Source organism: Leguminivora glycinivorella, chromosome 7 (genome assembly GCF_023078275.1).
Source record: "Leguminivora glycinivorella isolate SPB_JAAS2020 chromosome 7, LegGlyc_1.1, whole genome shotgun sequence".
NCBI lineage: Eukaryota > Metazoa > Arthropoda > Insecta > Lepidoptera > Tortricidae > Leguminivora > Leguminivora glycinivorella.
Window position 1 is genome coordinate 919,196 of NC_062977.1, and position 27,974 is coordinate 947,169.

At 39.7% G+C, this 27,974-nt stretch overlaps 1 protein-coding gene across 1 annotated transcript; it reads right to left on the bottom strand.

The window, feature by feature from the left end:
- Nucleotides 1-1,553: 1,553 nt before the first annotated feature.
- LOC125228373 (D-glucuronyl C5-epimerase) lies at nucleotides 1,554-27,936 on the bottom strand. The gene is made up of 8 exons (XM_048132918.1): nucleotides 27,723-27,936; nucleotides 23,525-23,642; nucleotides 22,947-23,092; nucleotides 22,272-22,847; nucleotides 21,384-21,518; nucleotides 16,007-16,194; nucleotides 3,272-3,436; nucleotides 1,554-2,458 (listed from the first exon to the last, which is right to left on the bottom strand). Exons 1-8 carry the CDS (start codon nucleotides 27,789-27,791, stop codon nucleotides 2,092-2,094), a joined length of 1,764 nt encoding a protein of 587 aa, XP_047988875.1. The 5' UTR covers nucleotides 27,792-27,936; the 3' UTR covers nucleotides 1,554-2,091.
- Nucleotides 27,937-27,974: the final 38 nt, after the last annotated feature.

Consider the following 27,974-nt stretch of genomic DNA (forward strand, 5'->3'; position numbering starts at 1 on the left):
AATTGAATCCTTCATAGAAACAAATCAGACCTAAGTCTATCAATGGCTACCAGAAATACCTACTTTTTTTTAAATTGGTTTACTAGAAAGGTACGTCAGTGATTCCCAGTAGACGATGTTATGCAGGAAATAGCCAAGAAAGCCAATAAGGCCAAATGTGTCACTCGTGAACATTAGAATCAGTTTGTACATTGCGAGTTCATACTTTGCTACTTACGTTTAGTGGCAGATATATGAACTAGCACCGAATACTTATTGACCGATTCGTTACGTGTTCCATTTTGGAAAACTTTACGCTGTGGAGGCAACCAACTTGTTCAATACACGGTAGCCGTGTCATACGCCACACGTAAAAACCTTGATGACCTGGCTCCCGTGTCAGCTGCACAGAAATGGTTAATGCACTAACAGGTTCAAATGTGAATGCCAATTATGTATATTTTTATGCCACACTTACCCGTACTGACTTATTTAAGTGTAATATGTTGTTTGGTATTTCATGCATAACACCATCCACATCCCAACACGTCTTTTGGCATCTTCATTCCTAAAATACTATTCATAAGTTTGAGTACCCAAGTCACAGATTAGAAAAGTTCAAGACATTTTAATGTACATTTTCAATTTCAACACTAAGATATGTTGAAAATTGAGTATACAAATACCAACTCTGAATTAGAAAGAAAGAAAGAAGAAGAAAGAAAATACGTTTATTACGACCAGAAGGTTACTTATATACTAGAGTACATAAACACAACATGTAAATACATAATGTTTGATATAGTGGTCGCAAAAGGACACCACTCAGCATATGCTCAGGCACAGATGGTGCCACAGCGCTGGTCTTCCGTGGGGCCCAGGGTCGGTCGATAGTGTAACACAATAAGTGAGGGTACAGTACAGTAAGATAACATTTAGAGATACAATTCACACTAAAACCATAACAAAAAGTCAATAGAAAAAATATATTTGTACTATTAAAACGAGACAAAAAATATAGCAGGAGTAGCGAGGGGAAGAAAATGAGATAAAATGAAATATGGGGGGGGAAGAGCGGAGTGGGACGGGGGGGGGGGGGTAAAACGATACATAAACATACAACATAAACTAACAAACACCACGATCCGTAACACTCACACGGCTCACACTTCGTAGAGATCACGACAGCTGCAGGGTTAAAAGATGTTTTTTTAGAGTTGCATTTCAATCTAAATATTTGTCATATATATATTTATTGAATAGCAGCTATTTATTACAACGATACTAGTCTTTCGCATTTGTTCAGCGTATATATATAAAGTACCTAACAATGTGCATATATATTACCTGTATTTATATATAGAAATCGTTCTATAATGTTCCCGATTCTAAATCGAAATCAACGATTTGATTGTGTTCTATTCATAATCAGAACATTACACATTTTTCGTAAGCAAGATTTGGCTCAGTCACTTTGTAATTTTGTTGATTTGTAAAAAATCTTATGATCAATGTAAAATTTATGATAAAAAATCTTATGATCAATGTATTTTTGATGATCATATGGTTTTTAACAAATCTGCTTTTTATTTTATAGAATGTTGTCCTCCAATATTTGGTTCAGAAATGTGTAAGTACGTAGTCGTTGAAAAAGTGAATATAACATTACTTCTAACTTGAATAAAGTTCACATTGAGTCCATTTGACATAGGACTATTATGAGTTGTCCCTTTTTTTCTCAACTACCCCTCCCATCATTTTAATATTGGGTCAACCAACTGGCTATGCCCAATTTTCGAAAACGTTCAGATCAGATCGGAGATCTGGAAACGCCGAAGGTCATAGAAACCAGATTTAATGGTAAATAGTTCTTTTAAATCCCGTTAAAATTTCGCTCAATTATGTGTAGCCCGCTTTTCCCTGCATCTTAGCCGTATTTATCAATATTGGGTCATCATCCAGCCTTGCTAGCTAATACGACTGATTCACATGAGTCGTGACAGTCCGACCTGGCGATATTAGGATTAAATCCTAACATGTAATGCCAAAGGTTTTAAAACCTGTTTCAATGGAAAATTCCTCTGAGTATAATCCAATAAGACTTAAGTTGGTTCAATTATGAGCAGCCCGTTTTCCCTGCATATACCCCTCCCACCTCTTAGCCGTATTTATCAAAATCGGGTCATCATCTAACCCCGCCAGCAAATACAGCTGGTTGACATGAGTAGCGTGGTAATCCCAGCGTGCTATATTGGGACTTACCCCTAGCGTGAAATGCCTCAAGTCGTAGAAGCTGCCGCTGCCGGTGTCGAAGAGAGGTAACAACGTTTTGAGCGAGGACATACCGTCGTCGAACATCTTCTTGGCGAGCGAGATGGAGTTCTCTCCCTCGATGACGTGGAGGTCGTAGAGGCCGAGCAGCGTGTAGATGAAGCCGTTCAGGACGAACAGCGGCGGCTTCGTCGGGTACTCTTCGTACCTGGAATCGGGGAATAGGCTACTAGACTCATATCTAATTGGGCACAATAAATGATTGTCTTCTGTAGTATTTGATATAAAACAACAATGTTTATAGATTTTGAGTATTAAAAGTGTATATGACTGACGTATTTTCGATTAAAAATGTGTGTAATCTTTTATTTATTTTGGCCACCGAAAACGCTGTCAGCGATGTAGTGACGTCATCGAATTCGAACCTTACTGCATGTCAAAACAATTACCGACATATTGAACTTTATGCCTTCATACTTAAAAAGTCAGAAAATATTGTTTCGAATAGAATGACCCGATGCACAGATAATCTATAGATTGACATGACTGTGTTGTTTTTGCCTGATTACGTAAAAGTATATTTTAAAAATATTTTTTCTGTTTTTAAGTTAAAAAAAAAAGTAATATTTTAATTATTAAAACGGTTAATTGGACCGCACTTAATCATATAAGACCGACTTTAAAAAAGGGTCAAGTGGCCTATTATTCGTGAACTTGGGGTTATCTACTCTTTGGATTATTTGTCTTGTTGGTTGAGATTTAGTGCAGGCGGTAAAACATCTTGTCATAGTTATCTCTAACGCTTTTCTGCATTGGTGCGACCGAGAGAGATAACTAGGATACGCTACGGAGCCTGAGCGATGGCGTGACGCGGTACATCTAGTAGAATTAGGGCCTTGTTAGCCGCTCACTGTTACGTAGTTTTTCCGCTGCGACTAAAACAATACTAACCAAACATGCTTCAATCAAGTATGGGGCCTTCATGGCTGCTCGCAGGTACGCAGATCAAAACAACACTTACCAAACATGCTTATCCATCCACATCGCTTTAACGCCGCCTGCGTGGCTCGGTACGTCAAGCAGGTACAGGGCTTTCTTGGCCGCCCGCAGATACGCAGCGTCTCCGCTGCGATGAAACGCCCTGGCTAAGAGGGAGATGCCGTGGCCTTGGCTCATTGCTGAGTGCCTGAGAAAGAAAGCATACACATGAAAAAAATGTGCAGAGTTCCTATCTGGCAAGGGCATTTTATTACAACGTTTTCCTTTACATGTTTCTACTCGTATATAAATGGAATGCGCTCCCAGCATCGGTGTTCCCAGAAAAATACGACCTCGGTCTCTTTAAACGTAGAGTGAATAGGCTATTACTGAATCGGTGAGCTCCATCTTAGACTCTGTCTTCACTTCCCATCAGGTGTGACTAGGGTCAATCGCCGATCAGTCCATAATAAAAAAATAAATAAATATTAGGGACACCTTACACACATCAACTTAGCCCCAAACTAAGCAAAGCTTATACTATGGGTGCTAAGCGACGATACATACTTAAAAAAATAAATACATACTTATAAATATGTAGGTACATAGAAAACATCCATGACTCAGGAACAAATATAGACATACATAGAAAATTTTTATTCAACATCACATGAAAATGTTACAAACAATGAAGAAGTGTTACATTAGGATTTGATAAAGTAGAAAACTTAAATCTAGACTAAACATCTAAGAAAATGAGTTATACATATACACGACACGTGAAATTAAAATATTCATGTGCGTTAAATAGGAGCTTGCCTCAGCATAATGTTGCAGCATTTTAACTACAACGCTGGTTTTCAGGCAGACCCTTGATATATTGTCACCTTACAGCTGTTAGTCGAAAACCGATTGGCTTGAAAATTGAGCTGAATGTGGAGTTGTGTGTAACTGATTAAAAGAAAAAGCTTATGAAAAAAAATAAAATAAAATAAAATTGGTAAAATATCTGTGCTCATCACAAAAATAAATGCCCTTACCGGGATTCGAACCCAGGACCGCGGCTTAGCAGGCAGGGTCACTACCGACTGAGCCAGACCGGTCATCAAATACTTGACTAAGGGCCAGTTGCATCAACCACATTTGACAGACACATCATCGTCAAGCAGCAGACGTCTATGGAACTTCCCATACAATAAAATTTATCGAACAGCTTCAACGGTGACAGATGGTTTCATGCAACCGGCCCTAAGTAAGTGTATGTTGGCTACTCTGGAATTGCATGCGCAGACTATTTGCGCCGGCGCCGAAATAATTGGGTTGTGTTATTATCAACGATGCGTTATTTATAGTCTTTATTAGCTGTTAAAAGTTATTAGTGCATAAATTGACTTTTTATTTAATCCAGTTTATATGTTTTAGCGTTCAGGATTATTACCGATAATAAATCATATATTAGAAGCGAATGATTTTGAATTAATTTGAATCCACTGGCAATTTAACAAACAATTCAATAAAAATAAACATATGTCCGCTATGGAAAAGAATATTGTACGGGCCAGTTAGTCCGTACACTTGCTTGAGATGGTTGAGTGCGTTGAGAGATGATGAAGAGATGGAGTTATGTTATACTGGTTTATTTCACCTTAAAATGGTTACACTAGGCAACTTAATTGGCAGTTCCTTTAGTTGATGATTATCGTAAGAGAGCTAGGTACGCACTAAATTTACCTTTACTTAAAATAATAAATTACGGCTCGGCCTTAAGTAGGTTGCAGCGTAAACGGAAAAATGTGCAGTTGCTAGACTGTACATGCTGGCAACCCCAAAAGAGAGAGAAAAAGTTAAGATAAATTTCAACAAGAGGAAAAGCCATTACAAATAAATCAAGAAATCCAATTAATCAAAGTCGAATGACACGTTGTCCTTGGTTGCGAGGCGACGGCTCGGGCGTGGCGCGAGGTGGCTCGCTGGTCTCGCACCGGTTTGTGGTTGTGGCTGGCCTTTCTCTTCTGGCATCGGTTGAAGTTCGATATCCTCGTAGTGTGGCCTTACTGATTGTAGTGAGCATTGTTTGCGCTTCTTTAGCTTGCACAGATCGGGATAGCATCTTCCCACTCCCCAAAAGCCAAGCGTTTGGTGAGTGCAACTCGATCCAGGCGTTCTGACATGACGTATGCGCTACGTCACATGGTGTACTCGTGCGATGACTTATTAGTTTTGCTTCGCATGGAATGTTTTCATTGTGAAGGTTAAACACTGGCAAGTTTTTGTTGCATATGAAAGTTTCTGGTTTCAACTGTACGCATTCTTGAAGGTCCTCTTCTTTAAAGGATATGTAGGTATTTTTCTGCAGGTTAACGGCTATATAACGGGCACTTGTTTGCACGATGACAGTGTCTTGAGTTGATTTGACGGGCAGCGGTATAGCACGATGTAACGTATAGTCTTCATCTGAAATTAGAGGAATGTGAAGTTCGAAGAAGAAATAAGTGTCGGTGACTCGAGCTTTAACGTACAGTAGTTTGTAGAGGTCCTTGATGTCTTCTCGTATGTTGTGAACAGGTAAAGATATGGTTCTTGGCAGCTTGCCAGCGATAATGTTCATTTGCTCGATTAGGCTGACCGGCGTCACAAGGTGGACGTCGATATGGCCCTTGTAGACATCAGTTAGGGTGTTGAATAGCATTTCCTGCATGTTCTTTAGATTGTTGATGAGTAGGTAGGCTGATAGTGAAGCCGAATTAAAGTAGCTCGTGGCCATGGCGATTTCCACTGCTGACTCAATTTTTGCTATGTTGATATTCGTTTCGTTCATGAAGGTCTCTATAACGTTGAATTGTTGTTGGATGTTAACTTCATTTTTCTTTAGCACCTTGTTTTCTAGTTCGACGATAGTTGTTTGATTCTTGATGAGTTCGAGTAGGTAGTTTTCATTGTCATGTACGGCTTCTATGTCGTTTTTGTATTTTTCGGCAAAACGTTGATCCAGGATTCCGAATAAACTATTAGCTAAGTACCCAACCCCGTCGGCTAGTCCTCGTTTCTTCCTGTCGGTTAGATGCTTGTGAGGGGCGAGCAGCATAGAGTTGTAGTATTGCAGGAGATCCATTTCGTGGTACAGTTGGTTGAGAGTAGTTTTGCAATATCTTGGGTCCGTCTTCGCACACCAGTCTTCCACCCCATGTAGGTATGTTTCAATGCGACGAACTCCTTCCCAATAGTTAGTTAGGTTGTAATACATAAGTAATGTCCATTTATTATGTATTACTTGTACCTTGCCGATTGTATCATAATATATCGGTCGCTCGGGTTCAAGGTTCGTAATATGTGCCGACGTCGACGCGCTGGCGGCGTGCGACCCTGATATAGCGCACATGGTTATAAAAGTTGTAAACAATGTTACGAAGGATAGCTTGGCGGTTTTATTTCTTCTAGGATATCTTGTAGATTTCTTAGTGTTGCCTCGTTCAGATTCGTTGTTTTCTAATGATTGCTCAGTGTGGCTTGTCGATGGCTTGTCCTCGAGTTCAGCCCTTGGTTTCATCGGCAAGGGTGAAAGTTTGACAACAGGACGCTTGAAAGTCCCGTTTTGAGTTTGTATAGTTGTTACGCGAGTTAGGCCGTCGCGCCCAGGGTGAACCTCTACGACGCGGCCGAGTGCCCATTTTGCCGGAGGTAAATTGTCCTCCTTTACAAGAACAATGTCATCCTTTTCAATATTTTGAGTTGGTTTGTTCCATTTGCTTCGACGCTGAAGTTGAGTTAGATAATCATATGACCAAGCTTTCCAGAATCGTTGCGTCATATGTTGAATAAGCTGCCATCTGCGGCGCAGATCGATGTGTTTGGTGTCACTGTAATCCGAGTGCGGCAGTGACAACGTAGCTGACCCGGTCAAAAAATGTCCTGGAGTTAGACAGTTATAGTATTCATCGATGTCTTCTGTAAGAGGACAAAGCGGTCTTGAGTTTAGGCAAGCTTCTATCTTCGCCAGCAGAGAGATAAACTCTTCGAATGTAAGTTTCTGCTCCCCAAGGACTCTTTTTAGGTGATATTTCAAGGATTTCACGGCGGCCTCCCAAATTCCCCCACCACTAGGCCATGCGGGAGCATTGAAGTGCCATTCCACTTCCAGTTTTCCAATTTCATCAAAAAAGCTTGAGTTTGACAGTGTTTGCTTGAATTGTTCAAATTCTTGACGTATAATCTTCGATGCGCCGATAAAGTTGGTGCCGCAGTCAGAGTAAACATGTTTAGGCGTGCCTCGGCGGGCACATAATCTCTCAAAAGCAGCCAAAAATGTTTCAGCGCTCATGTCCGAAGTAAGTTCTATGTGTACAGCCTTCGTGGCCAGACACACGAAGATAACTATGTATCCCTTCGATGTTTTCACACCTCGCCCTTTGTTAATTTTGACTTCTACGCTACCAGTGAAATCTACACCAGTGTGCGTGAATGGCCTTGATGGGATAGTTCTTTGCGGGGATAAGTCCGCCATCAGCTGATGGGTGGTTGACGGCTTGAATCGGTGGCAGCGAACGCAATGTTGCAGTTGATATTTTACCGCCCTGTTGCCGCTTATGATCCAGTAACGTTGTCTTATGTAGTTAAGGGTTAGGCGCGCCCCGCCATGTAATGTTGCCCTGTGCCCGTGATGAATGACGAGATGAGTCATACGCCCTTTTTTGGGTAAGATAATTGGATTTTTCATTCCAGAGGGCAAGTTAGAGTTATTCAACCGTCCGCCAACCCGAATCAATTTCCTTTCGTCTAGGTAAGGCTTCAGTTTGTATATGCAGCTGTGGGTTGGAATAGGTTTATTTTTAAACAGTAGTTTATATTCGTCAGGAAATGCCTCCTTTTGTGCGCAGCTGGTTAAATATTCATTTGCAGCGATTAGCTCCTTAGTAGTTATATAGTTGGTGTCGGCTTTCTGCTTACGTCGCAAGTTTGTAATAAATCGTAATATCCATGCGGTGATTCGTATTACTCGTGATAGCGAGCTGTACTTTTCAAGAAGGTCGTATATGAAGTGTTTATCCTGCTTTGTGGTTAGGGTTGCTTCTTCGGTTTTCAATGCGCCGATGTTTGTAGCAAAAAGACAAGTCAAACTTTGAGCATCATTTTTCGGGCTAGTTTCGGGAAGAGACGGTCCGTGCCACCAGAGGTCGAGGTTAACTAGTTTGCTTGGATACACGCCTCTCGAAGCACAGTCACTTGGGTTGTCCTCAGATCTAATGTAATGCCATTTGTCTGCCGGTATTATTTGCTTGATCTTTGCTACTCGGTTCGCTACGTATTTTTCCCAGCGTGATATATCTCCTTGCAGCCATGCGAGAGTCACCTGAGAATCACAAAACGCTTTAATAGTTATGTCGTAATTCTTGTATGCTTCCATAACCTTCTTCATTAGTTGAGACAACAGTAGGGTTCCGCATAATTCCAATCTTGGAAGAGTAGTTTTTTGTGATATGGGGGCAACCCTAGTTTTCGCTGCTAATAAAGTTGTGCATGGCTTCCCGCTTTCGTCTCTAATGCGAGTGTATATTACACAAGCAAAAGCCTTCTCACTTGCGTCCAAGAAGCCCAAAAGCTCGATTTGTTTTGATGTTCCGCCGATCCATCTGTTAATTTTGATTTTTCTTAGTAGTTGCAGCTCTGTTTTTAATTTCAGCCATTCCTCTTGAATGTCGCGTGGTAGAACTTGATCCCATGAGATATTGCTTGTCCACACTTTCTGAAATATTAGCTTGGCGGTCACAGTTACAGGGCTATACCATCCTAATGGATCATATAGACGAGATATCTCCGACAACAGAGTTCGTTTCGTTAAGTTAGTTGAAGGCTTATTGTTTAGATTCCAGTTGAGTAAAAAAGTGTCAGAATTAGGGTTCCAGCCAAGCCCTAAAGTTTTCATAGAATCTTCATGTTTGAAGTCAAATGTTTGTGTGGAAATTTGATCTTCGCTTAGATTTTCAAGTAGAGTTGGGTCATTTGCCGACCATTTTCGTAAGTTCATGCCTCCACCTTTAAGTAAGTTTATTAGGGATTTTTGTAGTTGTATTGCTTCCGCAATTGAATTGCGGCCGCTGATGAGGTCATCAACATAAAATTCATTCTTCAGCGCTTCGGCGGCTTCGGGATATTTATGACCGTCGTCAACAGCCAATTGCTTGAGGGTTCTTGTGGCTAACCATCCTGCACATTTTTGGCCGTAGGTTACTGTGCAAAGCTGGTATTCCTGAAGGGCTTCAGAGGGCGAGTTTCGCCATATTATCTTCTGGAGATGCTGCTGGTCTTCAGAGATCCAAATGCATCTGTACATCATTTGAACATCAGCACAGAAGGCATATTTGTAGGCTCTCCACTTCAGAATCAATGCTTGGATGTCCCCTTGTAGGTTAGGGCCCTTTTCTTGCAGGCTGTTTAGGCTGTAACCGGAGCTTGTTTTTTGAGACGCATTAAAAACAACCCTTAGCTTCGTACTGATGGCATTTTCCCTTAGCACCCCATGATGCGGGAGGTAGCAGTCCTGGGATGAAGTTGAGGCCGAAGGTTTCATGTGTTCTAAATCGGCATATTCCTTCATGAATTCCCTGTACATTGCGGCCAGTTTAGGTTGTCTTTGTAGTTTGCGTTCCAGTTGTAAAAACTGAGAGACCGCAATTCGTTTAGAATTGCCCAGTTTTTTTTCGTAGTCCGCGCTCAATGGCAATTTCACAATGTATTTCCCATCGGAGCCTCGCTGGACAGTTTGCTGGTAGTAAGCTTCGCACTGGTCGTTAAGAGACGTATTCTCCTCGCTTTGGGTGATGTCTTCGGTTTCCCAAAACTTGGCAAGTTCCTCCAGGTTAATTAAAGTTACATGGCAGCTAAGTGGGCCATTCGTTGCGAGTTCCCCGCTAATAATCCATCCTAGACGGGTCTGTTGGGCAATCGGAGCCAATCTTCCACCCCTAATTACGCCATCCATAAGAGCGTCAGCGTAAACGTGCGCCCCTAGCAAGAGGTCTATAGGGCGCGACACGTTGAAGTCAGCATCCGCTAGTTCCAAGTTTTGTAGGTGCGTCCAGTTCCCTTTCTCGAATGTGGAGTTGGGAAGGTTCCTAGTTATTTTTCTAACAATGAATGCTTTAGTTTGGAATGTATAATCGGATTGCAAGGACTTGCAGGTAAGCTCTGCCTCCCCTTTGCAGCTTAAAGTTCCGATTCCAGTTATAGTTCCGTTGAGTTTCTTCCTGGGTAGCTTCAGTAGTTGCGTGGCATTTTCAGTTATAATGTTAAGTTGTGACCCCTGGTCTAGTAGCGCGCGGAGCGTAATGTATGTTCCATCGCTAGCTTGAAGTTGAAGTTGAACCGTAGTTAGCAATACTTCCACGCCATTCGTAGCTATATGATGGCTGGATGCTTGTTGAGTTGAATTTGAAGTTGATGGCTTAGATTCAAAGTTATTTTTTCTAAAATTATAAGTTGTTTGTTTCTTGGCCGTATTATTGTGCAATAATGAATGATGTTGCAAGTTACATTCCTTGCACGTTTTGTTGGATCTGCATTCCTTGTCCCCGTGACTAAACAAGCAATTTTTGCACACTTGTAGTCTTGCGACCGTGTTGTTTCGCTGAGTTGTGTCTAGGTCGAGAAACTTCTGACATTGCATCAACACGTGCTCCTCATTGCAAAGAGGGCACTGACCGTAGGTCGCGTGATATGTCTTGGAATTATTCTTGAAATAGTTGAAGTTATTGTAGTTAGTTTTCTTGGCCTGATGATCCTTGTTGAAAGTTTTGATGGGTGCTGGCTTCTGCTGCGAGTTTATATCCTTTTTGGAGCTTTTCATGGTTTCGTAAGCCATGAATTTGCTTTCCAAAAAGAAAAGAAAGTCGTGTAAGACTGGAACTTCCCTGTGATCTTGAAGGTCCCGTACGTAGTCGCTGTGGGTGGTGCTGGTGGTGTCTAGTTTCAAAGTCATTAAATGAACAATAATAGGATCCCAGGTCGTAGTATCCAAGCCAATATTGTTTAGTCCACTCAGACATTCAGTTATGACGTCATGCATTTTCTTCAGATTGTGGCCGTCCGGCTGCTGAATGTTGGGTAAATTCAGCATGGTGTTCATAAATGAAATAAATTGAAGACGTCGGTTATCGTAACGCTGGTTTAAGATATCCCAGCATGATTTATAGTTGTCGGCATTTATTGTCAGATGCTGGACCAATCTTTCCGCTTCTCCGCGAAGCTTAGTTTTCAGATGCTGCATTTTTTGCGCCTTGTTGATAGTTGGGTTATTGTGGACGGTTTCTATGAAAAGATCTTTGAAAGAAATCCATTGGTTATAATTTCCTGAGAATTCGGGTATTGAGATGCGCGGCGCCGATTTCTGATAGTGTAAGGTTGACCATATCTTGCTGTTGAGTTCCTTGCGCATAGAATCGTATCTATTTTCTATGTCGGTGAATATTTGGTAGTAAGTTTCGTGAGAACCCTTGAGCAAGCCGTCTATTTCCCAGTGTTGCTTGTCGATTTCCGTCCATTTTGACTTCAGAATGTTAAGATTGTCCTCTAGTTCCCACTTTTCGCTGTTTACACCGACATTTATTTTTGACATCGCTCGATCGATTGCCTTGAAGTTGCATTCTTGTTTGTTAAGAAGTTGAATGACGCTGTCCGAACCAGATTCCATTTCTTCCAAAAAATCTGTAAGATCAAATCTGACTGTGCTCTTCGTGTCAGTTAGTTTTTGCATCAAGTTCAGCATGTCCGCCTTAGTGACGTCATACATAGCTTTAGTTTTCGTGTAAATATCTTCCTGGAAGTAGTTAATGTTCTTGTCCTCGATTTCCTTTTCAAGGACCCCATGTTGGTTCTCGAAGTCACCCCATAAGGCGTCGAGAGAAGTTATCCGCTTGGTTAAGTAGTCACGAGTTTTCCTGCCTGCCGAATCCTTTTTGTAGTTGACACACAATGCCTTGATGTTCTCAAAGCAGGTTTGCTGTTGTTGAAGTTTAGTCATGATGAGTTTGTCGTTAGAAGGAAGTTGAAAGTTGATCTTGAAGTGAGTTAAGTTGTTCAAGTTAGGCTTGACTTTGTAGTAAGTTGAGCCTGAAGTTGCTGTTAGTTAATTTGAAGTTGCACCCCCGCCGGCGTTTTTTCAAGCACCCCGACGGCAGATAATTAGTTGCTAGTTTTGAAGATCCAGATTCCTGCGCGTCTTCTGATCCTCGTATAGTTGATGACTGTATCACCGGTGGTTCTGTGTGGCGTCCTTTCCTTCCACAGGTAATCAGAGCTTCTGCACTTTAAATACGATATTTGTGCCTTCTCAATTTTACTGGGGAGACCCGCTTGTGGGAGGCCAGCAAACCGATTCACTATCGTACTAAGTAACAAAAACACTATTACCTTTTTGAGATTCCAGGACACGCAGAGGCTCGAAGGACCATTTAATGTACGGGCCAGTTAGTCCGTACACTTGCTTGAGATGGTTGAGTGCGTTGAGAGATGATGAAGAGATGGAGTTATGTTATACTGGTTTATTTCACCTTAAAATGGTTACACTAGGCAACTTAATTGGCAGTTCCTTTAGTTGATGATTATCGTAAGAGAGCTAGGTACGCACTAAATTTACCTTTACTTAAAATAATAAATTATGGCTCGGCCTTAAGTAGGTTGCAGCGTAAACGGAAAAATGTGCAGTTGCTAGACTGTACAAATATCGATGTATTTGTTACCTAGGAGGTGAAAGTTTTGCTAGTGTTTTGGAAAAAATAAGGAATAAATCGCAAAAAAAATGTGTTCTGCCTACCGCCCACACACAATATCTATCTACAATGACTCCTTTCACTCGCTATGTAGTGATTAATGTTTATTACAATGAGATAGAGCCCATTAAATCACTGTAATGTAAAGCGGCTAGCTTTGTTCATAAGTAGCTTAGTCACTGCTCAGTTCATAGTTTATCAGCAAAATAATACAAATTATGCATTCTGATGGCGTCTTCAGATAAATCAATACCTACTCATGTTGTTTGTAAAGATAACTGCTTCCTCTGCATAGGTATTTACGGGGATCCATTATATTATCTTTGTAGCATATTTGTTTTTTATTTATGAATATGATTTCATACTAAGAGAGTTTCATACAGATAGCTAAGTAAGCGAGGCCGATTACTCGTAGCGTAGCAAAGACATGATAAACTCTAAGAAAAAAACGTTCCTGAGAACCATAAAGAAAAAAGTACGGTAGCCTAGATGGCGTTACACCTTTGGGGTACGCTCGGCTAGATGGCGCTAATATTAATATTTGACATTTTAAAACATATCAAGCTAAGAATACGGGCCAAATGGGACCGTGGGGTTTTGTATGGGGACCTTTGGGGAACGCTCGGCTAGATGGCGCTAGTATTTATATTTCACATTTTAACACATATAAATATCGGCCAAATTGGCAAAACTGAGATTCAAAATGTTTATGCCAGTGTCGAGAGATGGCAGTCTATGCACTGTAATTACACATTTTACTTTGAAAGTAACTCTATAATACTCGATCCTCTTTACTCGTAGTTATATGTATAAGGCAGACACTGCCATTTTGGTCTAATTAACCGGGGTACATAAGAAGATGGTCTATTTTCAATGTAGTCGCTTGTCGAATGAACCGCCAGAAATAATCTATTTTCATAATTTTAAATCACATGGTAGTAAATACATATTTAATTCTGTTATCATCATCATCATCATTTCAGCCATTAATCGCCCACTGCTGAGCATATGCCTCCCATACGCCACTTATCCCGGTCCTTGGCTAATCTCATCCAGAAGTGCCCTGCAGTTTTCCGAATGTAGTCCACCCAACTAGCCAAAAAATAAATGTTTTTACTGAATACAACATGTTAGCTTCATAACTAAATTCATCTGTCATCTCGCAATTCCTACATGCAAGAAGCCCCGCAATCTTAACATGTTAATTAATGAATAGCGCCCATCCATCACCCTCGATCAAATGTGATTTAAATAGAATGACGGGCGACACTCACTTCTTACTGTCACTACTCACACTGGGAACTTCACACTACAATTGACTGACATAAATAGCACTTAAGGGGCAGACCATAACTAAAATCTTTTAGTGAAACCCTTTATTTTATAATTGTGTGAAATACTCTGCTGAAATACTGTCTTAAAGAAAGATATATATCTATCTATCTAAATTGCGCGCATTGTATACTTGTAACGGGGGGGGGGGGGTCATTGTAACATATCCATTTTTTTACATTATTAAGTTTAGTTCCACATGTATCCACTGAACACGCGAACCATATATAATATAACCAGTGGACACTCTAGTTAATAATGCAAACATTATAAAACGGAGAAAATGGATCAGTTGCATTTGCCCCACAACCCTTCCCCCATTTGTAAATCAAAGATATGGAACCGTTTAATAGTGCTTTTTAGACCAGTCTTTAAAATTATTTTACGTGAAGCCGATTTTATCAAATCAATAATTATGATCGGAGGGCGTCTATATAATTTGAGACAATAAATACTAAAACAATTTTCTTTAAAAAAATCAATTCAAGGTTATTGGAAGCTGTCAGTCTCTTAAGACAGTAATTGACAAACATAAATAGCACTTAACTCTTATCAATAAGGTCTGACGTGGATTCAATGGGTCAATAGTCTTTGATACAGATTTATATTCAGAATGTCATGTTGAATGAAATAACTTTACTTTATAGCACAGAAGTTAGGTTTCTTGGAGGTACAAGTCATAATTTCAGATTAATTTGAATTTCAAGCCAGCCAGCAACTACTTCTAGCCCGCTATCGCCGAAGGAAGCAGTGGCCTAGAACTGCTACATATGGGCAGGATGTCTCACTCTATAGATGCTATTTCACTCACCAGCCAGGTCACAGGTCAGTGACCCCTGAAGCCACTCTTTCCCGCACGGGTATAGGCCAGCCTTCGCTCCAGGCCTCTGCCTTCGGAAGTTCAGACCAGACACGTCACATAATAAGGTTGTCTCGCTCTACAGATGCTGTCTCACTCACCAGCCAGGCCTTAGGTCAGTGACCCCCGACGCCACTCTTCGCCGCACCGGTATCGGCCAGCCATCACTCCGTGCCCGCTGCCGCCGCACCAGCTATGATGCTGCATGGTTAGGTTGTCTCGCTCTACAGGTGTTGTCTCACTCACCAGCCAGGCCTTAGGTCAGTGACCCCCGACGCCACTCTTCGCCGCACGGGTATCGGCCAGCCACCACTCCGTGCCCGCTGCCGCCGCACCAGCTATGATGCTGCATGGTTAGGTTGTCTCGCTCTACAGGTGTTGTCTCACTCACCAGCCAGGCCTTAGGTCAGTGACCCCCGACGCCACTCTTCGCCGCACGGGTATCGGCCAGCCGCCACTCCGTGCCCGCTGCCGCCGCACCGGCCATGATGCTGCATGGTTAAGTTGTCTCGCTCTACAGATGCTGTCTCACTCACCAGCCAGGCCTTAGGTCAGTGACCCCCGACGCCACTCTTCGCCGCACGGGTATCGGCCAGCCGCCACTCCGTGCCCGCTGCCGCCGCACCGGCCATGATGCTGCATGGTTAAGTTGTCTCGCTCTACAGATGCTGTCTCACTCACCAGCCAGGCCGCAGGTCAGTGACCCCCGACGCCACTCTTCGCCGCACGGGTATCGGCCAGCCGCCGCTCCGGGCCCGCTGCCGCCGGACTAGCTATGATGCTGCATGGTTAGGTTGTCTCGCTCTACAGGTGTTGTCTCACTCACCAGCCAGGCCGTAGGTCAGTGACCCCCGACGCCACTCGTCGCCGCACGGGTATCGGCCAGCCGCCGCTCCGGGCCCGCTGCCGCCGGACTAGCCAAGACGCCGCGGCGTAGAACTGCTCCATGTGAGCGCTCGTGCTTATGGTCAAGTTGTCGAGGGAACCGTTGCCACTCAGGATTATACTGGAGATCTGTAACAAAATACAAAGTTTTAAGAACATTCATTCACGCCTGTATTTCTAAAAGGAGTAGGCAGAGCACATGGAACTGTGTCACTCTTAGAAATAAAATGAAATTGTGATATTCAGTAACAGGTTGCTAGCTAAACACCCAGAATTCAATACCCTAGACCCATATGCCAATTTTATTATCCCACATTCGATTTCTAAGACATCCACGGGAGGAAAGGGGTTTGTAGTGTAGTGTGACAACCCTGATGATATATAACTCATCTCATACAGAGTGACAACCCTATGCTCATGCAGCTGTGTGTTATGGATCATAGAGTTTTACGATGTAATTATAAATAATCATAAAGTTTATGGTATAATTAAAGTAATGATTATTGGTCATAAAATATACAATAAAATGTAATGTTAAAACAGATGGGAATGACTATTGACCGTGACCAGGATAGTATATAAGCATGATTTTCATTGAATAAAGATGGAGTATTGACTTGACTTTTGAGTTATCATTACACCCGAAGCACCCCTCACTTCATGGCGACCCTAGCCAGTCGTGCTACTCGAGCCAGCCCGAGTGCGACCCCCCGCCGCCGTAACTAATCCGCGCCGCTTTTGTCTCTCATATCAACTCAGTCGTCACCTTACCAGTTGGGCAGCTCGAAGCAGCCTATGTGTGACCCACCGCGAACACCAACGCCGCCGACACCACGACCACCATCGCTATAGCCAAGTATGGACCACCACCACCACAGAAACCATCGCCACAGCCAAGCACGTCCTCGCCACAACCGCGCATGTAATTACCAGCCGCAACCGTCATCGTCGCCATTCAATTGGACTGAACAATGCGAAGACGCGTTCAAAAATCTAAAAATAACCATCACAACCACTACCACCACAAAGATGGACAATAAGAAGATCGAGCGGCAACATATTGAAGTGGCCATGCGTAAGCCGAGCGCCGTCGGAGCCAGCCCAGCGCAACATCGTCCACCAGCTACTCCGCACCGCAGCGCCACGGCCCCTTCGCAGCACCGCGGTCCCTCCGCAACGCCACAGGTTCGCACCGCAGCACCACGACGCACTTGGTGGCACCGCGTGCCACACCCGCCCCAGCCCAGCGCACAAACAGCGGAACAGGGTAAAATATAAAATCCATTACATATTCACACTAATCGCTATTATGTTTCCATAATAAGTTTTAATATATATAAAAATAAGTATATTAAAGTTCTTGTAGGTATTTAAAAAAAAAGTTTATAGAGAGTTATAAAAAGCACCAGATTTTTTTTAACACTATTTGAGTCTATCAGACTCCAGAAATCGATTAGTTCATAAATTACAATACTTCAAAATAACAAAAGAAAAGACAAACAGACTCAATAAACAAATCATAATAAAAATTTCTAAAAGTTAAATAGTAGATCGCGGAAAATTCATACGAAACTATCAAGTTTTACATAATTAATAACTACCTATAAAAGGTGAAACAACTCTGTCAGGACATCTTATAATAAATTAATCAGAACTCATGTTCCATGATAAAAATATATACTCGTATATATATATAGATATAAAGTATCTATTCAACATACAACTTGTTGCATTCAAATATCCCATTACTGTACAAGATCAAAAGCTTATATGGGACCCAAAAGAAATTCGAAAATCGAGAAATGGTCCCATGCCATTGGTATGAAAAAAAAAAACTTCTTTTTTTTCTATAATTCTGTTTTGTTGTTGTACTATATGTACTATAATAAAAATTAAGGTAATCGAATACAAAATAAAAGTCGTGCTATTGAAATTGACTGATTTTTATCAAATCTAATTAATCTTATTCTTTCCAATTTATTGTACGTTTCCGGTCGTAAATATTAATAGAAAAAAAAAAACACCTTATCAAACGTATTTATTATTATTTAATAATCAGGCAGGCAGTTAAAAAAAAACTGACATAGCCTAAATCCAGTAATCACTTAATATTCGTAAAATAAAAAAGTGATTTATAGATTTATAATTTATTTTCTCTCTCTCAATAGTAGCGAGACCGGACAGATCTCAGGCTGTAAGGTACTAAGGACAAGGACAATATCAATATATATATATATATATATATATATAAAAAAAAGAATTTTAAACTGCTGATATGTAAAATTAATATTATTTAATGACAGTAAAAAGAGGATAATATAAATTGTATAAACTTAAATAAAAAAATAAAAAAATAAATAATTACATAAGTATGTTTACAAGTAACAGGGAAAAAAAAACATAAGAAAAACGTCTTGTCGGGAAAGCAAAATCAGTTAAGTGTCGCAACCAACGATTAGCCTGATCACCTAAAAGTTATTGTGACTCTTAAATGCTTTTATGTTTTCAAACTGACATTATTAACAATACTGGGTATAGCTGGTAAATTATAATGTAAGCAGAGTACACCAGGATACAAACCAGACACAGCCCCCTTGAAACCAAAACCAATTCGAGCGAGCTCTCAATTGTGAAGGTCCTTGGGCACACGCAAAGCTATTGCGTTCTAATGTGTGAAAGCATATGTCTGGAAAAACATACTACATTTATTGAGTATGTATCAGCGCGCTATAATAAATATATTTTTTGTATCCTTAATATTTATGTATTGTAATGTAGGGTCGGCCGACCGGATGCGCTAAAATGCGCAGTGTACTCTTTAAAAGAAAAGTGAACTTCATGTATCACGAAGAAGCTTACATTATTTCCCAATGCAGACATTAAGGTACTATGGCTCATGGGAATTGATTTCTATGTAATACAAGCAGGTATGAAATCCTTGACGGCTGACCATGATTCGATCGAGAATCAATCGTGGAGACTCTTGGACACACAAAATAGTGTGATGCTTAAAAGCAATGCCTGAATGCATGAACAATACTAAAAGTATAATTGTAATCGCCAGTAGTAAAAAAAAAAAAAAAAAAACTCCTCTAACAAGTTTAGTAAGCAGGTTTTATCTGCGGAAAAGAGGTGTAGGTACTAAAAACAAATACTTTTACCCCAAACAAAATTGATATCACAAAACGACATAGGTATAAAAATTTATTAAAATAGGAATACAAATCTAAAAAAAAAAACACCTTAAAAAAAAAGAGGGGATAAGAATATGAAAAATAAAAATAACCACAATACTCACTACATCAATCGCTATACGTACAACAATTTTTTTTTTTTTAACTAAATCACAAGTCAGAATTACTGCATACACAACTCACAAAAGTAACTAGAATACAAATATCATATAATATATAATTATAACCTCAAAATTAGAAAGTTCAAATAAACTAACTAATTTATTATATTTTATCTCGAGCAAAAAAAAAAAAATCTGAACTACCAAATAAATTAACATCTCTTGGCATTTTCTTGTTAAAAAAAAAAAACTACTATAGCGTGATTACGCTATACAAAATAGTTTAAATCATCTATAAAAATACCACAAATAATCAGACCTTACTAAAATAAAATGACAAAAATATACATAACTCGAGTACAACTCACGTACAAACACGTTAACAAAAAAAACAACCAACTTAATACAAGTAAAAAGCAGCCAACAATAAATTTCAAATTAATCGGTATCAAAAATTCAAAATAAAAAAAATAAAAAAATTAGAAGTCGAACTATTTTCACCACAATATAAATACCCAAAACCAAAAGTGTAATTTTACGCAACTACATCCTTTCTTTTATAGCGTGTAGTAGTAAAACTAAAATCACAAACACAACGCAGTTAGACAAAAAAAAAATGAATAGAAAATACTTCAAAAAAATACATAAAGCATAACGCGAAACAAACACGAAATTATTAGTGAAATTGTGTGATGCTTTAAAAGTGATGCCACAATATATGAAATATTATATAATATGTTGTAATTGCCAGGGTGAGCGATAATTTTTTTTTCTTGTATCCTGAGCAAATAAATATGTATTGAACTATTGAGCTGAGTAATAGCCATAAATGAAAATGCGTTGTGTACCCTTACCGTTTGTGATGCATTTCGTCTGCACACAAAAATAAGGTTAAAATTGTTTTTATCCCTTTCAAATAAATACAGAAGTCAATATGACAGGCAAAGACAACAGATCTAATGGAAGATTGTAAAGTGTTTATGAATAATGTCATTAGTAAAATTAAAACATATTATGATCAGATGACACCATCCAAGTAAGGAATTGCTAAAAAAAAAACACTCATTGGCACACATATACACACCTATACACAATACACATATAGCTATCTTAAACTTATAATGATTTTTTTTTTTGCATAACCAACTAGCAATAAGATTTTTTATTATATTCAGATCTTAATTAAGAATCTATAATCAATTAAAAATGTATCCCAGTAGAAATAAGTTAAAAAAAAAAAAAAAAAGTCAAAAGCCAAAAACAGTTGTCATGTATAATCCAACTATTTTTAACTCAAAAAAAAGGGGAAAGCTGTAGTGTAGTGTGACAACCCTGATGATATATAACTCATCTCATACAGAGTGACAACCCTATGCTCATGCAGCTGTGTGTTATGGATCATAGAGTTTTACGATGTAATTATAAATAATCATAAAGTTTATGGTATAATTAAAGTAATGATTATTGGTCATAAAATATACAATAAAATGTAATGTTAAAACAGATGGGAATGACTATTGACCGTGACCAGGATAGTATATAAGCATGATTTTCATTGAATAAAGATGGAGTATTGACTTGACTTTTGAGTTATCATTACACCCGAAGCACCCCTCACTTCAGGTTGGTGAATTTAGTGCGTCTAGATTTAGTATAATTATTATAAATAAAAATATGGTAAAAAGATCCAATAAGAGTTTTGAATGATTCACGGTTATTTTCAGTTCCGCCTTCGTCAGTTTTCCGTGTTCATGATGCATGCAACTGCGTCGAAATATCGGGAGCTCGACAAAAATCAAAAAGGTAATCACGGTCTATATCCCGGTCAATATAAGTCTAATAAAAAGATCCAATTCTTTACAGTCAGATGCCTTTCAGATTGATTCGTCAAAGCAATATGTGGCGGAAATTTGCGTACATTTTTGTTATTTATGGCCTCCTAGAAGACATATTAAGCTCTTTATTTATCTTTAATCTTAGGTTATAAGTATTGTTAACTATTACATGCTACGACTGAACATACCTTGAACTTGGTCCGCGGCGACTTGCGCTTGGGCCTGTCCAGCAGGGCCCAGCCTTTCTGCATGTCGACGATCAGGTCACGCGTCAGCCGGCGCCATATTGGGTCTACGCCGATGCCGTAGTATATGTGCTCTTCCTGTAGGTACAACATGCATATAAATATTAGGAATGATAATGATTATTAATAATTATCATAAATAAATAGCATTTAGATCACAGATGTCATATATACCATAGATCAAGCAAACGTATCTACTTAGCGTGTCAAATGAACTCAGTGAAATCCACTGAGTTGTCCGTCTTTAATCGCAGCTTGCAGCTTTCGGGCGTCAATTTTTGTAAGTTGAAGTCAATCAAAACATAAAAAATGCCTCGTTACGTGATATTCAATTGCAACAACACAAAAATTATGAACAATCAAGAGCCTGAGACATATTTAAAATTACAGGCAAGAAACAACTTCAGTACAAAATTTGACACGCTCGGCCCCTTTACAAATAGATGAACTTGTTTCTTCTATATAAATAAAGTTCTGTGATTTAGATTATGCTGCCTTGGAATGGCGAGACGGCTTGACCTGACCAACTTTAAGGTCAAGCAATTTGGGCTCACACCTTCTATACGAATCTGTTATTGGAAGTTCATAAAATTTTACAAGAGAACATCAGGAGATTCTAAAGTAAACTGAACGAGTCGAACCGACCAACAATTCGACCAATAATTCTCAAATGTGAGATTTGTCTGATGTTTAACTCTGTCTGAGATTTGATTAGTTTAAGAGTAGTGACTGACACTTCATCAAGTTTAAAAAGTACCAATACTAACGTAAGCGAGGTAATATTTACAGAATTTGAAATCTTAATGCAGTTGACTAAAATTGTACACTCACCTGAGCATAAATCATCTGTGTATTCGTAACATAATGCAAGTAAGCGGTCTCTTTCCTCTCCTTATTCTGCAGCACCACCGTCAGCGAGGAATTCGGCCTCAGCAGCGCGTCCACGCTCAATACGAAATCCTGACTGATATTAACCTTCAACCACACTTGACTCGACGGTAGTTCAGTCGTCGAAAACTTCAACACTTTCGAACGCGCTTTATCGTCAAACTCCCGGGACAACGACGCGTCTTTACTCACAATCCAATTTTCTAAATACTTCTCACTGTCATCTAAAACTTTAATCCTTGGTTCAGGCTCTGTTAAATTCTTGCTGTAATGCGATAACCCAAATTGAGCAATCTGCGTCGGGTAGTAGAACCCTCTAGGCTCCCACTGTGTCGAGACAGGGACACCTTCCGTCCCACTCACGCATTTGACGCGGTCCCGGACTTCGACGTTGTAGTTTTCGAAGGTGACGAAAGTGCCGCGGGGGTCGTACTTTTTCTTCGGATGGTAGATCTTGCTGTAGCTGTGAGACCATTCGAATTTCTCGATGCCGTCTACTGATGTTAGTTTTCCGTAGATCTATTGAAAAAAGTATTTGTTATTTCCACCCACATAATACATCCTGGTCACGGCACCAAAATAAAACTAAAGTAAAGGAAAGTCAAAGCTAAGTCTCACCTCGAAGTACTTCCTTATGAAGTTGAATGGCACGTACACATCATCCTGGTCTTTGCGACAGGCGATCGAATATTCGCCGTTGATCGAACATTCGATCTCATCGCGCGGGTTTCGCTCGGTCAACGCGTTTGACAGCATCGATCCGACTGTGGACAATGTTGTATGGTCAGAAAATGCAAGTTAATTACGAAATACGAAGGAATACGTCATCAGTTTGACGCTCTAAGGCAGTGGTGGTAGAGGCCAATCACTGACGCTCTGTAGCGAATCGAAACGCAAAGTCACTGTCGCATTTGTTGCTGTTGTTGCAGTCATAAGGCACCCAGAGATGAAAAAGGACCTTCCTGAGCTCGCGCCACGCCTTCCTACATATATTCAGCTACTCTCGTCTGATGCATTTAGGTATTATACGGAAGACTGATTGAGAGACAGAATTCTTTGCGAATCGATTGTGAATTTAGTTAGGCCAACTGGTTAAGATGAGAAAAAACATTGATAAAAAACAGTGCACTAGGGGACAATGTTCACAGCAAATCAGCAGTGGTAATATTTGGCCTGGGACCATTCATAGGAAATACCTGGCGGCCGGCTGAGCTTCCCGCATCGCGCCCAGAACAGCGTGAGCAGCAGCACGGCGCAGCACAGCGCGCCCAGCGCCACGCGCAGGTTCAGCCGCACCACCATCATACCCGCGCGCTACAACACAGTTAAAACACCACTTTATTACTCTAAGTACAAATTAAATTATTTTCATAGAAAATATTTTTAAGTAGTCACACTACTTACACTACTATTATGTTATAAACATGAACTAAATGTCATATACAAAGAAAAGGTGACCAAGGCCTCCAAGTGTCCCGAGCTGGAATTGAACCAGTGCCTTCCGTTTACCGGACGGATGCCTAAACCACTCGGCCAATCACGATGGCAAGGGTCGAAAATTCCAAATATGTATATGACATTTCCAAAGGTTGGTAGCGCCCTCTGCCATCCCTGAGAAAGAACAGTATGGTTGGAGTATGGTCGTGAATCGTTTATTTAAATTATACAGTTTACACCTTTTTTTTTTTGCATTACATTTATCTGATGGCAACGCAAGCATACGGTTTTACTGATGGAAAGCGGTCAACGTAACCTATGGACGTCTGCAACAAGAAGTGTCACTTGCCTTGCTGCTAGGCAGAAGGACGGCAGACGGAGGGAAGCGCCTGGCATCCTGGTTCGATGAATGGACGAAATCCGGACGACTGCTATCCAAAAAGTGACAGACAACTGATGCTATCAAACACTATCCAGTGTGTTTTTATAAATATTACATCTGGGGCAAACAAACTTCCGGCCTGTTTTTAAACAGTCTATGAGCACCAATAACCCTCGAGGCTGTTACATGCGCATTGCAACTTTAACATCTTCGTTGAGCTCTGGCAACCCTACTCACTGGCAGGATCACAAAACTTCAAAAAAGTAGTAGTAGCACCACTACAAACTGAGTGAAAATTGGTTTGAATCATAGGTCACATGTCAGGCAAAGCATTGAGATGATGAATAGAGTATTTGTGCTAGAGTTGGACTCAGTGTGACTCACTAGTTTCTGTGAACTTATTGATTATTCAATTGGATATCTAAAGTGATCCAATTTAAGAATGCATCTGTTGGATGACTTCACTTTAGTGTTGAATAATTATTTAATTAGTAATGTAAGGTATAGTCAGCAGCAGAAGTGCAAGTACTTAAGCAGTTGAGGTGGTTAGGTAACTCATATCCCTTCAGAATCTTTTGGACACTTCTTGATTCTGACTCTATATAACCTTTATTCATACATAGGTATAACTCTACCAATCTATGTTTAGATTTACCACTGATTTAAGACAGTTTTTGAGAGCTATTAAATACAGTGGGGTTATATTCTTTCAGAAAATACTAAACAAACGGGTTATATTCTTTCAGAAAATACTAAACAATTGGTAGGGCAATCTTAGTTTTGGTCCAAAATAAGAATAACTTACATGTGAGGGTAAGTGTTATATAAACAGCTGATAAGTACAAAAATGTGCAATTTTGCATTGTGCAATAGAGTTTTACTACACAAAGGAAAAACATATACTACATTTAAGTTGATATGCAATTTTTTTTTAATTTAAAGGAGAGATGTGAATTTGTAGATTTAATTAAACAGTGTCACATGAATGACATGACATACATGACATGACACAAGACGTTAACCAAGTTCAAACTGCATTCTCTTATATATTACTTTGTAAGGATGTGGCTACAGACACCATAAATGGGGCCAGCAGGAATGTCAGCCAATCATGCTAGTCTATACAACCAATTGTGTGCATGAGGCAAATTCACCAACCAATCGCATTCTAACATTCCACGAGAATGTTTCATATGAAATTATATGAATTGCTCTGTCCTTACTTTTGCAATCTTTGCCCTACAGTAATAGTTTGTAAACACAGTCAAGCAAGATTAATTGAGACATTGCACAATTGCACAATAACCCGCGGAATTAGACCAATTAACACTAAACTGGAACACAACAAATCTGCTAATCATTCTACTTATGCACAACACTAACTGACCAAACATGAACCTAAATATCTATAAGCTAAGGTGGAGTTTTCTCTGTTAGTCATGATGGTACTTGCAGTTAGAAATCAGGACAGTGGGGTTAATGGTTTAAAATTACAAACATAATTAACTTTCTGGTGAGGAGCTGGGTCGAAGATGAATATTAAATGCATAATATGATTAATAGTAATAAAAACCATGTGGTTTATGCTACTTAACACATTTGCTGCGGTACTGTATGGTTAACTGGCAACTTAATTGCCGCAGCAAAAGGGGGAACAGATTTAATGATTTTTCACCTCAAGTAAAGGCTTTCTGAATAATTCAAACACTGATAAGAAAGCCTGCCTGTGTGGTGACGGGTGACCCCCTTTCTTCCCGTGGGTGTCGTAGAAGGCGACTAATGGAAATGGGTTAAATAGTGGTGTATTAGGCGAGAGGCTGGCAACCTGTCACTGCAATGCCACAGTTTTGTTTTCTTTTAACCCCTTATTTGCCAAGAGTGGCCCTGAAGTTTTAGTAGTTTCATGTGCTCTGCCTACCCCTTTATGGGATACAGGCGTGATTGTATGTATGTATGATAAGAAAGATGGAGTTGAGTGGAGAGATTTTGAATAATAAATATTACATTAGGACATGATTTAGTTTGAATTTTTTCAATATCTTTTTATTCCGTTACTTACAGCAATATTGTAATTCAGTCAGAAACTGGCAATAAAGCTACCATTTAAAGATATAGGGCCACAGAGTGTTGGCACAGTATAAAACCAGTAATAACTCTTCTTACAAACTTCACGCCGCGCGGTGTGTCCCCCTCCCTCCCCTCGCATGCGGCGAAAACATGCGAAACTGGTGATTATTGGGCTGGACAGTCGGGGCCGCGTTTGCGCGCTGTGTTGACGTGTTGAGTTCGGGAGAAAATGACGTCAGCACCGAAGACATATTTTCGTTACTGTAGTGTTTATGGGTGTATGGAAAGTTCTCAAAATGCGGAAATGTCATTCTTTAGAATTCCTAGACACCCAGAAAAGTAAGTGGTTGTTATATATTTGCAGTGTTAGGTACATTATTGCTTACGTAAATGGCGTAAAAGTGAGATTTAAAGCTAGAATGACACATTAAAATCAATAAGGATTTATCTGTAACGACATTTAGGTAGATGCTGCGATCTATCTAGCTCGAAAGTTTGGTACCTACTTAAATATTGTGCAAACATCTATTCAAACATTTTATGTAAATATGATTTCGTCAGTATTTAAGAAACAAATACGTACTTGAATCTTTATTAGATAAAAAGGTAGAAAGAGCGTTGGTACTAGCATAGCGCCATACACAGTTACTAATACGAGTAGGACAGTAGGTACCTACGTTTCTAGTTCAAACGAATCTTTTTTTTATTGTGATGGATTGGGTGTATTCTAGAGAAAACATATAAAATGAACACTTAAATTAACGCTTTTGCAATTATTGTTACACAATCTACTATTGCGCGTATGAGAGTAATATATTTATAATGATTTTTTGTGTCTTCAATACTGACTAATGTGGTGTCATGACGTGGTATTGTTATACTAAAACCTACTTACAGTTAATAGTACCTATTAGATTTACAACAACTTACATTGTACGAAGTCGATTATAGTAACGTTGTACATGTACAACCCTGCGTGACCTTGCGCAGTAGTAACGACCGCGCCGCCGCTGCCGGAGATTAACTACTGATATATCCTTATACTGTGGTGTTGGTTTAGTTTATTCTTTTGTTAAATTAACAGCACAAGTGCAATCAAATGTATCAAATAATAACATGTATACATTATCTACTTAACAACATTACAGTAAATATTGACAGTGAAATTCAAAACAAACTTTAATGTTTTGAGAAGTTTTAAATGATACCTATTCAAACATGATATCAATATCTCTAAATTCTTCCACTCTCGGCTTACGCAGATAACCGTAAATAGATGTCACAGCGATCATAGTAATTTGGTTTCTAATTATAGCCGTAGGATCGGGCCCTTTAAATACCTGCGTCGGAATCTTTGCGTAGGCGGTGGATACAAAAACACGACGCGAATGGCATTAAACCAACAAACTATTAAAGAACATCATATCTGCACGCGCTATGTTTACAATCACACGTTGACAAAGTAAAAAAACCTAATAGCTATTACATTTTCATATAATTATACTCACTCTGCACAAGCCAGAGACATTCCATCCGTGCCGATGTTGTTTGTTCAGCGATAAACTGCCACTTCTCATACATCCAACACGAGATCACATCTTATTTAACTTTAGGAATGCTGCTTTATTTTAATTATTGATTTAGTTAAGTCTTTATTTATTCGAAGAGCGATTTAGATGTTCGTAAGACACAGAGCCGTCCGCTCTGCAGGTTTTTATGATATTTTCGCTGTCGTTTTGCAGCTGTGGGTGTTTGACAGT